Source organism: Rhopalosiphum maidis, chromosome 4 (genome assembly GCF_003676215.2).
Source record: "Rhopalosiphum maidis isolate BTI-1 chromosome 4, ASM367621v3, whole genome shotgun sequence".
In the NCBI taxonomy this organism is placed as follows: domain Eukaryota; kingdom Metazoa; phylum Arthropoda; class Insecta; order Hemiptera; family Aphididae; genus Rhopalosiphum; species Rhopalosiphum maidis.
Window position 1 is genome coordinate 17,222,396 of NC_040880.1, and position 14,315 is coordinate 17,236,710.

Here is a 14,315-nt window from a genome sequence, read left to right on the forward strand (position 1 = left end):
TTGTACTAATTTAAATTTATAATAAATAGTATAGTTATCGATATACTTTTGAAAATTTTTTAGAAATATTATGTGTTTAATTTTCAACTCAATATTTGATCAAAGTTTTTCTATTCCATAATGTATGGTACATACAATATTATATAATTTATTTTAAAAATACTATCAGTTTTGGGCGAGAAACTTCTTCGAATTTATTTAAAAACGCCTGAAACATAATATTATATGAAAACAAATATAAATAAAACCAATAGATTCATAGGTAAATCAATCGTTATTAAATGTAATTTCCAGATGGAAATAGAACACAAGAAAGGTTATTTCAATTATTTTTTGTTCGTGTTATGGAATGTCACAAGTAACCAATGGTGACCGATAATTTGCAAACCATATTTTACTCGTAAAGTGGAAACAATAATATGCCATCTTCGTATAGGCGGTTAATTTACGCAAAGGTTCGCAGTGACTGTTTCAATGCATAGTGTCCTTACTCCCTTAAATACAATAAAACACCAGGGTCACGCGTACAAAAAAAAACACTTTTGTTGATTCGACAGACGTTTAATGATATCATTCGAGCTAGACGATGATGAGTCAAAGAGAAAAGCACAAATGCCCTGCAAGCGTGCGGGATAAGGAGTTACACGTATGTAAGGTTGCCATGACGATCGAGAGCGCTGACGTCACATCTGTCGAAAGTCACCTACCCCCAACGGGCCTCGTACCCGCGGTCACACACCTCCTACGAGCACTCGCCTATAGTCAACCATTCCCTATAACCCATTTCATCGCATCGCTATCCTCAACACCGCCGATAGCACAATTTCTAAGGTCTAAACTATGTATATGGTTATTGTTATATTAAGAATTTAGTTCTAAATGACTTAGCGATCGCCCTTCTTGACGAAATCGCGAGGCGCAATACAATAATTATATACGGGTATATGTTATGCACAGGTAAACATAATATAAAATAAAAATCAAGTTCATAGCAACCGTGCGGGTCAGGGGGCGTAAACAAAAAGGTGATTTGAGGGTCAGATCCCCCATAGCGTAATTTTTTTGTTTTTTAATGAAATTATATGAAATAATGTTTTTTTTAAGCTTAAAATTATGATATCGGAGCTCGTGCTCATAAAAAATGTTGTTATTTCATTATAATAAATATTTTACGTATTAAAATGCATAGCGACAATTTACGAATTAACTTACTTGGTTGAATACTTAGTATAACTCTAGTCACTCTATATAATATAGTAATATTATTACCAAAATATATAGATAATATTATAATGTTTAATCGCCGTTTTCGTCATCATATTTTAATTCGGGTTCACGCGATGATTTTCTTATCACTTCTGAAGAGGTAATAGAAAAATTGGTAAAAGAATGAATAAATTTAGTTTTATAGTTTAGTTTATTTTGGGATATCAATTTGAAATTAATGATATTTAATAAATATTCTTAAACATTCTATAGGTTATTTATAAGTTATATGCAACTTATAAACATTGGCGTAAATTAAAATAATATTTTATTTTTAGCGATTTATATACACAGGTTTCTTAAAATATTTAATTATTGTACATTTGTTAGATTTATCCCTTTCGACAACACAAAACTTATGTATATGCAATTGATGCAGATATATACTTATAATGGATCGCGGGTTATAGCGTGCACGTGCTAGTTGTCGACCAAATCTATTAGACTTACGCGGTCGTCGTGCCCTGACCTTCACTATGATTTATATATATAATATGATTTCACCTTTAATAGTTAACATGCAGGACACGGGACCACCGCCGATTTCATTTCGCTCGTGTCAGTAATTTTGACCGAAAAATCTCATAAATAATCAAAACCCGTGACATTTTTAAAGGCTGCTCGAGGCTAAGAGTCAAAAATCCAGAATGATATGTACATATTAAATATCGCTCGTCACTAGTTATTGGATTATTTCTAAAATAACCCTTTTGGAAATGTAGATATTATTAATTCTTTATATAATGTGGAGTATACAATTGTTTAAATCAAATATGGTTAGTAATAAGTTTTTATTTTATTTTGTACTATAATATAATATCATATACTATATACTATTAATTTAATTAAAAACGTACGAAGATTATACGTTTCTAAACGTATTATGTTCCTAAAATATCCATTAAAATTGATATTACTTAAACACATTTTTAAAGTTAATTTATATAAGTGTAATGGTTTCCATAAAAAAATGTATTGAATAAAGTGAAAAATATACTAAAAATCTAGGGAAAATGAACGACATCTTACAATAATACAGTAAAAATGTTTCAAAATAAAGTATTCCGAATAATAAATTTCAGATTCCCCGTGATTTATAGAAAAACTTTGACTAACAAAAATATTTCCAAATTCAATAAATCCAATATCACATTTCAAATTTATCTAAAAATATTCACGGATCACTGTTTAACTCAACAGGTTTATACTTTATTACAATTTTCACGCATACCATCCTCAACGTAACCTCAACACAGACTTAAAACATAGCCGTCTCATGACCTTCATAGTTAACTACACACATATAAAACAGATAGAACATATTGCATTATTATTAATATTTTTCTATTATTACTACGCTATTAATTTTAAAAACGACCTTAATGTGTAATATTGTTAGATATTAATATTTATTAATAATTATTATTATTATACCCAACATTGTTTGTTTAACTATCATGTTCAAATAGTCAAAAATGTATATATCATTGTAAAGATCTGTAGATGTAAAAAACCTATTGGCTAAAAATATCTTATTTTGTAATTAAAAAAAAAAAAAAGAAGAATACCGAAAAGAGAAAATATTTAAACAACTATCCTGTGAACAAATATATACAAGGTGATTGTTTTAAAGATAAACACTAATTTTACCAAAAAAATAGTGATATTTTTAGAAATAATTATTTTTTGTAATCATTTTTTTTTTTTTTTTTTTAGTGTCATTTTCAATTTTATAATGCAAACAAAATATTTTTCTGTAAATTTAAATACATAAAAATCAATTTTTAAATAATTATTTAAATATAGACGAGGTGAGCGAAGTTGGTCCAACACGCCTCCCAATCTTGTTACATTTTGTTGGTCAATATAGCAAATCATGAATATGCGAGGCTGTTAGTGGCATTGAGATACCCTAGAAAACTATGATTAACTACCTTACAAATCTAAACTTAAAATACCTAAATATTATAATTAATATAATTCATAAGCTATTCACTAAAATTTTTATTTTTATGTATTGAAATTCTTAGAAATATATTAATTTATTAATAAAAACTAATAAAATCATAATAAAAAAAATAGTATAATTATAATTATTTTTCAAAATCTTGTTTTTAATAATTTTAAACTAACTAAAAAAAAATTCCACAAGATGTTAAAATTAAAAAGTATACGTCATTTAATTCTCAAATATTTATTTGGAAAAAGGCAAATTATTTTTTTTCAGTTACAATAAGAAAGATACTTAAGCATTTGACTAAAATATGACATTAACAAAAACATACCTGGAACAAACAAATAAATTGATTTTTATTACAACGAACCAAATGCAATTGGGTAATAGTTAAATCAAAGAATAACATTTTTTTGTGAATGTTTTAGTAAAAATATATCAATTAAATATGATTATCGAATTCGTTGTGAAAAAAATTAAATCGTATGTGTATTAAATATTTGAAGTATCTTTTCAAACATTATATTTCACATTAAACTCGAATCATCAGAATCCTTTTTCAATATAATAAGATAAACTATTTTTAACTCATTCATCCCCCATCATATTTTATATTTTAGTTGTATCACTGGTTCTTTCACCGGTCATGTTACCTGGCTGTCAAAATCAAGCTCCGTAAACTTAACTAAATCAAACACCAAACTTTTAAATTTGATGACACAAAAACTCAATTCCTTTATAAAAATGAGTAAAATCCTATAACATACCTATCGAATAAACATTTATTTTGTTTTCTATAGAAAGAGTTTCAATTTTGGTTCATATTGTTTATAATAAATAATGTGTGTGCTCTAATGTTGATAGTATATTTTCAAATAATTTCTTATCAGAAGTGTGACATTTTAAATGTTTCAGTAATTTTAATTTGTAATATACTATCAATTAAAATGTTTGATAAATTTTGTATTTAATAGTTTATTTTTTATTGGTCATTATTAGATTCGATAAAAAAAAAAATGGTATTATCGCCCATACATCATACAACCTTCTACCAAAATATTTTTATATCAAAATTTACGCACATTTATTTTTAAATAATAGACTTAATATTACAACACTTTTTTTATAATTTTTATATTATGCATTATTATGCAGCCATCCAATATTATTATTTTACTACTAATAGACAGCTAGGAGATAAGAAATTGTTTCAAAGTGACTAAAATACAGTTTTAATTTAGTTGTAACTGTTTAAGTAAATAAAAATTCTTTTTTTGTACCTTAAGCTCTGGTATTTAATCGTATTAGAGTTTAAAAATTATATAAAATATCGATAATACATAGTCACAGTTAATTTTTTTAAAAGCGTTTAAAGTTGAAATGTTTATGAAATTGGATATTGAAACTGAAACGTAAAATAACGATTTTTTCCGCTAACAATTTTAATCATTTTGTAGTAATTTAAAAAATATTAATTGCATAGGTACTAAAATTTTCTAATATTACGTGTATTATTATTGTCTATACCTAAGATACATGTATTTTGTTCAATTTTATTTTTAGGCACTATTCAAAATATTTAGATTAATTACAAGCTATTCATATCACAAATACATACACATCATTATATGGTACGTTTATATTGATTTTATAATATAATAATATAATAATAAATTATATTATAATATTTTTGTAGTATATTAATATGACACGTGCGCGATATTTTTTGACAAAAATTATTTAACCTACAAATGTAATTTTCTATAGCATTATTAGTATATTTTAAAATAGAGGTTGACACAAAATCTCTACTAAGAATTATAATTTTTATACATAATTATGTTTATTACTTAATTCAAATATAACACAGTAATTACAGTTTCTCAATGATGAGATTTTCTCGAAAACTATATGTTGTACAAGTATACAGCCGGGAAAATCCCATTGTTTTTTAAAATCGCCACGCGAAACATGCACTTCCGACCCGTCATAAAATACATCATAATAAAATATAAATGTATTATATAATTAGTTATTAACGACGGCAAAATTATTATTACCATTTTTTTTTTTTTTATTATGACAAAACTTCGATCAAACTTTGTAGCCAATTCACATATAATATAACATCGAGACAATAATATGTTATTGCCGTCTCCATATATATTATATATTCATTCATGCTAAACCGAGTACAACACGACGTTACGCATTGACAAAACTCACTTCACGTTTAGATAATAATATATTATATTTTACAGGTCCTGTAATAATAGAACCATTTCAACAAACGTGAAGAACGGGGTTTTTTATGCTATCCTAATAGCGTTTCGAACACTCGCGTATAAAAGTACAATAAGGGTTGTTTTCTTTTCTTCTTACAAATTGTCCAAATGCTATTATAGGTGATTCGATGGAACGAAATCGATCGTTATTTTGAAAGCGACAAGGCATTGTATCATTTAAAGGACATAACGTAAACGCCGAATTCCGAACTTCAAAACATATCATGTCTTTGTGCTAATTCACACCTAGTAAGACATGGACAAGAAAAAGTAAAGAACTAAATTTTCGCTCGAGATAGACGTTCATGTCACCGTCAATGTACGAATATTGACAGCTCGTCTATAGATTGTTTTATGTTTATAAATATAAGGTCAGTTCGGATTGTTTTTATGATTTCTATGATACGTGGCGGCTATCAGTTACAGCGTGTTTCGTGTAGGTGCACGGCGCCAATGAAAAACTGGGTCAACACAAAAAAGTAATTTCAATTATAGTTAAATCCTGGTTTTTCTTCGTTTGAAACGAACAGTTAAATATAAATATAAGTACGCAGTCGAAGTATAAAGTTTATATAAATGTATTTTGGTTAAAGCGAAGGCGACGACAATTGAAAAAAAATATATCACGTAACGCCGTTGTATGCGCAGCGTTGGACAAAAAGCTTTATGATAAACCGAAGATTATAGTGCATAAAGGTTAAAATATTATATTATATAGTTTAAAATTCACACAAATTTCGGTAAATATGCTGTCATTGCCTTTTTCAAAATATTTGCCAAACTAGGTAATATAGAACATACTAGGTATTTGTGATTTCGAAGTGTGTTTTATTGTTGTAGTTATTATAAAAACAAAATAAAACGAAATAATCGTGGATAATAATTGCAATTTATTCGTGACCGATTATTATTTCATCGACTACTTTTTACATAATAAAATATTATGACGTTAACGTCGGTATAAACACGTCATCATCACAAACCTTCGGCGTTGACGAATTCTGAGCGAACGTATCAATTTATACCTACATATATTATATCTAAATGAATTGGAAACACGTTCGAATTAAAAACGTAATCTTTAAAAACTCGAACCACCGAGCGTTTTGGTCCGCACTCCGCTAGCCGTACGAAGTCGTTTCGTCTGCAAACGTGGAAGTCGTGACCGAGATGAATTTTTCTGGGCGGAAAATCGTTAAATCCTTCGCAGCGGGTCGAGTGATATAAAGCGAAATCGCGCACAATACACCTATATATACCTGCGAACGAAGGCGTGTGTACACAATTTTGTGGGCCGTGAACGCGGCACGACGGCATTTCGCCGCTCCGGTACGCGTGTCGCGGTTTACGAGTCGTTATTTGTTGTCGCGCGGCTAGGCCGTAACGGCTTTCGATACCGGAGGGGGCGCGAGAAGGCGGCGCGGCGTCCCCCTCGTCGGCACCGCGAGTCTCCGCAATAATAATTATTATTCTAACATCATAACGCAACCCGCGGGATACACTGCTGCAGTGTACTACGATATTTATTACAGTAGGTGGTAGTGTAATATGCATATATTACACAGGTACGTGTGCCGCGTATTATGCACGTCTGCTAAAACGATAATAACATTGCCGTTACCGTTATTATTGTTGTTCGACGGCAGTTAAGTCCGCGCGCGCATTAATTAACCGAATGCGCGTTTGCGGCGGCACACGTGCTCCGAGTGCGACCGTGTCTGAGTGGGTGCTGCGCGCCCGCGAGTGGGTCGTTATTGCCGGCGCAGCGCAGACAGCAGGACCAGCAGGAACAGGAGCAGGAGGACCAACAGTCGGCGTATCGGCGCGGTGCTGTGTCCTCATAATATTAATATCCTTTACATATTATATTATAGGCGCAGCTATAGGCACTTAAACGATGGCGCGACTGCCGGCGCGGGAACGCCGCCGCCGCCGCCGCCGTCTCGTGTCGATTAATCGCATGTTCGCATTAACTGCAGAGTATCTATACGTATACGATATAATACAATATTATATCTACGTACACCGATAGTGTACCCACGACGACTCGAGCTTATTATATTATTCACGCGCTGCGCGCACCGGCTCGCTTATTAATACGAGGACGCGGGCGCTCACATCTTGCACTTGTACGGGCGGGGAGGACGACCGCCGCACAAAATACCGGCATATACATATAATACTTGTATTTACTGCGGGTAAGGGTTAGGATATAAGTCTTTATACGTGATACGCGTTATAGCAGATCATAGCACACGCGATGGGTACCAGTCAAGTTCTCTCGTATTATACACGAGTACCTACAACGATTAGATAGTAAATATAATATTAAATGGGTCGTATGCCGATTATTTTTATTCGCATATACAGTAAAGACGAAAATTCGATATGTGGGTTTTTTAGCGTTGATTTTTTTTTTAAGTAATATTAGATCAAAACCAAAAAATACACACTTATACCTACCAACTGACATTTTACAGCTTATAATAAACCTATCACCCATAGCTCATCTAAATGCATTCTTCAGACTGTATAGATATTATTATGTAATCACGACTATTACGGACAAAATCATAAAAACAAATTCGAATAAAATACAGGTATATACAATAATATTATTGAAAAATAACTTAAGTACATGAAAACAAGCTAAAAGTTTATTATTCTAATTAATCACTTATTACGATTAAGTGAAGTATTGGGGTTTCCGATATTTGTTGAACCAAAAACAACGACCTACTGAAATAGGACATATCGATTTAATGCAGCAAGATCAGATATCAAGTATGAACGACGGTAAAATTTCTTCGCCTTCGAGGTTGAAATAAACAGAAGCTATTACTCTTACCAGTCTTACCATAAAAAAATACCAAAAGTAACAACACAAGTTGTGACCGCATCATTAGATGGTAATATATAAGTACTTAGAATAATTAGTTCATCTGTGAAAATACACCGTAATAAGTACTACAATTTTACCTATAATAAATGGTTCTAACTACAACTGAGGTGAGCGAAGCATGATGAGCGTCAATCTCGTTTCAACAGCTATTGTTGTCAGTCATTTTTGAAATATTTTGTATTATCTTATTATGTTTATAAACTATTACACTTATGACATTAACGGTATTTCAAGCATTGTTCTACAACAACTTGATGGCTTAACAAATATATTGCATACGAAAAATAATGGTTTTTTTCTAAAATTACTATACTGGTCACAACAATAAATTTAAGAACCAACATTTCCTTCATATTCACAAGAAAAAAAGTTACAAAGAACTGTTGTGAAACACTTGATTTTATTCCAAAAGTTTCGTTCAGAGTATATAAACTGTTGTTTACCATAAATCGTTTCAACAATATTACTAAAATGTTTTGACTTATAATTATATTTTAAAAGCAGATATATAAAAATGAAAAGCTATCCGCTTTAAATAATGTTTTTTTATTCAAAGTTCACAAAAATAATATTCTCTAGATTAAAATTAAGTTATTTAAACGATTTTTTGTTTTTTGTTATTTTTTTTTTTTTTTGTGAATGACTATATACGGCGAATAGTGAATACATTTCAGAAATTTCAATTAAAAGTGATTATGTTTTTATTCTGAACTCGAGTATACAACTATAATGATATTATTATTATTATTATTATAACCACATTCAACTATTCAGAAAATCACTAGATTTTTAAAAACTTTAATTATGTACTGAAAATTTTGTTAGTATACTTCTGTCTTTAACAGGAATGAAAAACTATAGAGAAAAAGTTAAAATAAAAAATAAGAAATTCGATCCAGATTTTCCACTTAAAGTTTATAAACGTAGGTCTGTATTCACATTTAAGAATATATATTTTAAATTACATTCCTACGTTTTAGTAAGCAAGCCAATTAATTACATAATCAAATATACAAACATAATATTATATTCTTTCAAGTTATTATTATGTAGGTTGTTCCTCCAAAAAAGTTTATTTTAAAAGTTTAGTATAAAAAAACCAATTAAACTTTAAATAAATAAAATAACTGTGTATTTTTAATTATAAATGTATAAAATCAAAAAACCGTTTTATTGAAGTCCACGTATTTTTAATAATCGACAACGTTAATAATGTAATTAAAATATTATTTTCTTAAACTAACTGTCACACACATTTACACATAGACGAATATTTTATTTTGAATTTTTGAATTATTCAATTACTTATTTACTTATATGTAATGTGCATGAATTGATTACAAAAAATTGTTATAAATGCATAAATATAAAAATACTTGAAAACTATATTTAAGCACAACATTTTTAAATCTTTAATCAATAATGAATAATAAATAATCAATATATATTTCAATTCCTCGGAGACAACTATAAAGAATTACAATGAAATAATCGTAATAAATGTCAATAAAATTGAGAAGCTATAATTTCATTATGTTTCGCAATTTTTTGTTGTTTATTTTTTCTTCCATAAAAGTACATAGTTGAAAACTTAAGAAGTAAATACCGATTACCTATGAAATGAGTCAATAATATAGAGCACATTTTCTAGTTTATGCTAGAAAAATCGCAGTGAAAAAAAAAACAAAACAAAAAATCATAGTATGTATGTCATTTCATTAAGAATATAAAATTAAACTCACATGAATTGCACTGATAGATTTTCTTTTTTTACTTTATCGAAACTATTATTTGTTTATAATGTATTGTGTACGCTTCAGTTAAAATGTCTAACGATTTTATTAATTTACATTAATTGCATATCGATAAAATATTATGTTTATATGTTTATATTGGTTACATATAATAAATAGCACATAAAGTAATTAACAGTAACTCGCGTTATTAATATTTCAATAGGTTTTTTTAGAGAACGTTTGATTGGTTTGGGATTGCTGTGCAGGACGAAAGTTCGACAAACTGAATTTCCCTTGGGTAGTGAATGGAAAGGTGGCAGGTTCAAAATAAAAACAAAATGAAAACAATAATAAATAATGGGAATAGGAAAAAAGGCCTGGTTTATGCATTCTCCTGTAGGTACTCACTACGTGGACGACGAGGGAACTTAACAGCGTGCCAAAAGAAATGCGATTTGTGCGCAAAGTAATAATATGTAAACGAATTTATCATTCGTGTTCGCATATATATGTATTTACCCGTCTGGAGGCATCCCCGAGCTTGCTGAAGATCCCAGCTTGACCACCGTAGTCGGAGGAAAAAAACTAAAACCGACGAGCAAATAGATAAAATAGAAAACAAAAAACGAGAAAAAACAATAATTATGGCTGCGATAACAACGAAATGCAATAGATGGACGTGACCGCTGCAGGTATTCTCGCTCCGGGACATGTATATAATACTCCATTTGAACCACCAGGATGAATCCTTACACGTTCTTCTTCTTATTGGATTATAATATATGACCCGTCAAAGCCCTAGAAATGTCTAAGTGTTTTCCTTCGACCACTACGACCCCAACCGCGACGAGTTCGGCAATTTCCAGACCGCGTGTATGTGTATGTGTACACACACGACTTACAGCAGCAAAAGAGAAGAGAAAAACATTTTTTTTTTTTTTTTTTAAATTCTCTTAGTAAATAAGGCCACGATGACACACTACGATAAAGGTTATATTATATTATATTTTAAGCGCCAAACAAATATATTGGTTCACTTCTGCACCATGTAAATGTTTATTACCCGTTCAAAATACCAAAGTACCTACTTATTATTTATACACATGTTGATGATATCTCATAAACAACATTGTTTTATATTCTTCAATATAACTATTGTACTTGTGTTAACTCATAACCGTCGATACTAAAAATATCCTTAGATTTTGTTTGAACTGTGAACACTAAATAACTTATAAAGTATAATACAAAATTCAAATAATGTTTTTATATTAATATAAATTCATAAAAAATATAGGTATAACATACCGATCGATCTTCGAGCTAGTCATATTATTATAACAATAAATCTCAAATCTAAAAAAAAAAAAAATAATATAACATTGATATCTTGATCTTAAGACACATAAATAAACCCTAAATACTCGTATCGTTGGTGATATGATCACTGGAATACTGCTATAATTAATTTATAATAATAATAATAATTGTGTAGGTGAGGATTAAATCATATTAAATATTAATATATGATTTTTTTCTAAATCATTAAATAGTCTCACTTTTCACAAAATGTCTATTGATTACACAACCCAGTAAAGTATTTCAACGATCATTATTTTAGCATCTTGGAAATTTTAAACTAGAAACATAAAATACTCAGTAATTGTATTTTACATTTATGAACATAATCACATAAATATCGACCAATCTTTTTCTTAATTTTAATTATTTTTATGAGTTCATAACACACACAAATTGAATATCAATTAATTGGTCTATAGCAATTAATATACTTCAATATAGGGTAAGATAATGTTTTATTTAATTTATAATATTAATTAACACTTGGTAATTAACAAAATGGTATTAAAAATATTATTATTTGAATGAAAAAAAAAATACTCCACGAGCGATACTGTTAAAAAAAGATAATTCTTTTTTTATTATCAATATAAAAGATATATTTATTATATTCTTTATTTTAAATTCGAATGAAATGGGTTTATTTTTTTAAATAAATTCAAGTAAATCTGTTACTCTATCTGGTGGATAAGTATTCGGTTGAATTTTTAGTAGCCACTGTTTTACGATAGATTATGTATAATATAATAATTAATAATATAAATAATAGACAGGTTTATCTATAAATCATAGATGAATTGTATTTATTTTTAATTTAACTTAATAGTTATTGAGAGCAAACATGCATATGTACTCGCATTATGGAATAAGAGCCTACAAGAAGTAATATTCTTTAATTCCTGGAATTAAAATTAACCTAACCTTATACTTACAGTTGTAGAATACAAAATAAATTATAATATGATATTTAACATACATTCTTATTTGTATCAAAAAATAAATAGATTATGAGTATAAGTAAAAAAAAAAATAATAATTATAATTATAATAAACCGTGATCGATTCTTGTAATTATATAATATAAACATATACAAAACTCTTGTCTCATCACTATAATATTATAACATTTACTCTGTCTAAAGATTAGATATTACTAAACTTAACACAGTTTATTTTTTATAGATTCAAATATCATGAAAGTTTAAATTTCTAAGGTTATTTAACTATAGAAACGCGTCAAGGTAATACGTGTTTGGAACTTATAATTTATATAAATATTAAATTTGGTATACACATTGTAATAGTGTTTCACACCATTTCAGTATTTATATTTTACTACTATATTAATATATATATATATATATATATATATATATATTATACATATATCTTAAATGGCTAGACACGTGATGTGTCATCTTACATTTATTATATACTGTCATGGAGTCTCGAAACATAGGTATTATCGAATAACTATATTTTGATTGCTTTTTACAACAATTATATAATGATAATATCATTGTGATAACATTATGGTATAATGCCTCGGCCTGTTACATATTCGTGTGTCGAACTGCCGAAGCAGTCACGTTTCATCGTTTGCTCTGTGTATTGTTACCCGGTCATCGGTACATGTTTTTAACATTTTATTTCAGTATACCTACGTTAAATTGTACTCCGTATAACTGAATGTCTTGTATAATATTGACATCTAAGTCTGTTCATATCCCCCCGTTTGGTTGATTAATCTGTCACTGTTACACCATATTAGAGATAAACGACGTTTTAATTGTTCCTACCACGTAACAACATAATTCAGAGTAATCATATCACACGTTAAACATTTAAGAAGAAATAAACACATTAGAAAATACTTCATAGTGATATCAAGCGTCGAATTCATCTCTACTAATGCCTATATTCACTGACACACACTAGACCATTGAAAAATCAGTATAGTTGATATCATAATATGTGATGTAATTATACACACACACACATATATATATATATATATTCATATATAATAAATATAGTATATCGTATACACCTTCAATCATCATAATAATAACAATTGGTCTTGTAGTGACCGATAAATACGTACACATATAATATGAAAAATAAAAGAACCACCCCGCCATCTCTTTATAATCAACAATCAGTACATTGTCATATATTTATAACGTATAATAAACGCATTACTAACATTGCCGTCATCTCCTCCACTTATTATATCCTCATTTACTTACTACCCTCATATACTTCCAATTTTTTGATTTTATTTTGTTTTCACTCTCTACTGAAATTTAAATTTTCTGTGTTTTAGTTTTTAGTAAGAATATTTTTATATATATATATATATATATAAAATGGAAATATATAATAGAAACAGGATTTCTGTTCAACCTATGCCCATCACTTGTCAATTAAAAATTAACTCAAGTAAAAAAATAAACGATTATAAGAAATGTATTTACTTATATTTTATATAGGTATGTATTTTATTGTATTTAAAAAATACTGCGGGTGATTGTTAGAATCATTCACTAATATATTATTTTCAAAAATATACGGTTATTTCTCTTTATTATCGCTTAGTAAAATCATTAATAAAATTGAAAAATTAATAATTATTTTTTCGGAGTGAGTACCATAAAAACTTGAGTTCCGATATTTTAAAGGCACTACTTAAACAATTCATAGTACTTAAAAAATTTAACATAAAAAAAATATTCATGTTAAATCACTAGGGATCTAAAAAGTTAGGTGAAAATTTAATAAGATATATAAAGTTGCCATATAAAACATTA

The 14,315-nt window shown here is 28.5% G+C and overlaps 1 protein-coding gene across 3 annotated transcripts in view; it reads right to left on the bottom strand.

Moving 5' to 3' along the window:
- Positions 1 to 14,315, bottom strand: part of LOC113549517 (eye-specific diacylglycerol kinase) — a 201,050-nt gene that overhangs the window by 164,214 nt on the left and 22,521 nt on the right. Inside the window, exon 1 of one of the 3 annotated variants that reach the window (XM_026950861.1) lies at positions 11,452 to 11,489. The exons of 1 other annotated variant lie outside the window; for it this stretch is intronic. In XM_026950861.1, coding sequence (XP_026806662.1) covers positions 11,452 to 11,474 — 23 coding nt within the window. In that variant the 5' untranslated portion in view covers positions 11,475 to 11,489. Of the gene's footprint in view, positions 1 to 10,662; positions 10,786 to 11,451; positions 11,490 to 14,315 lie in introns of those variants that run through there. One more of the 3 variants, XM_026950862.1, reaches the window with a different exon arrangement.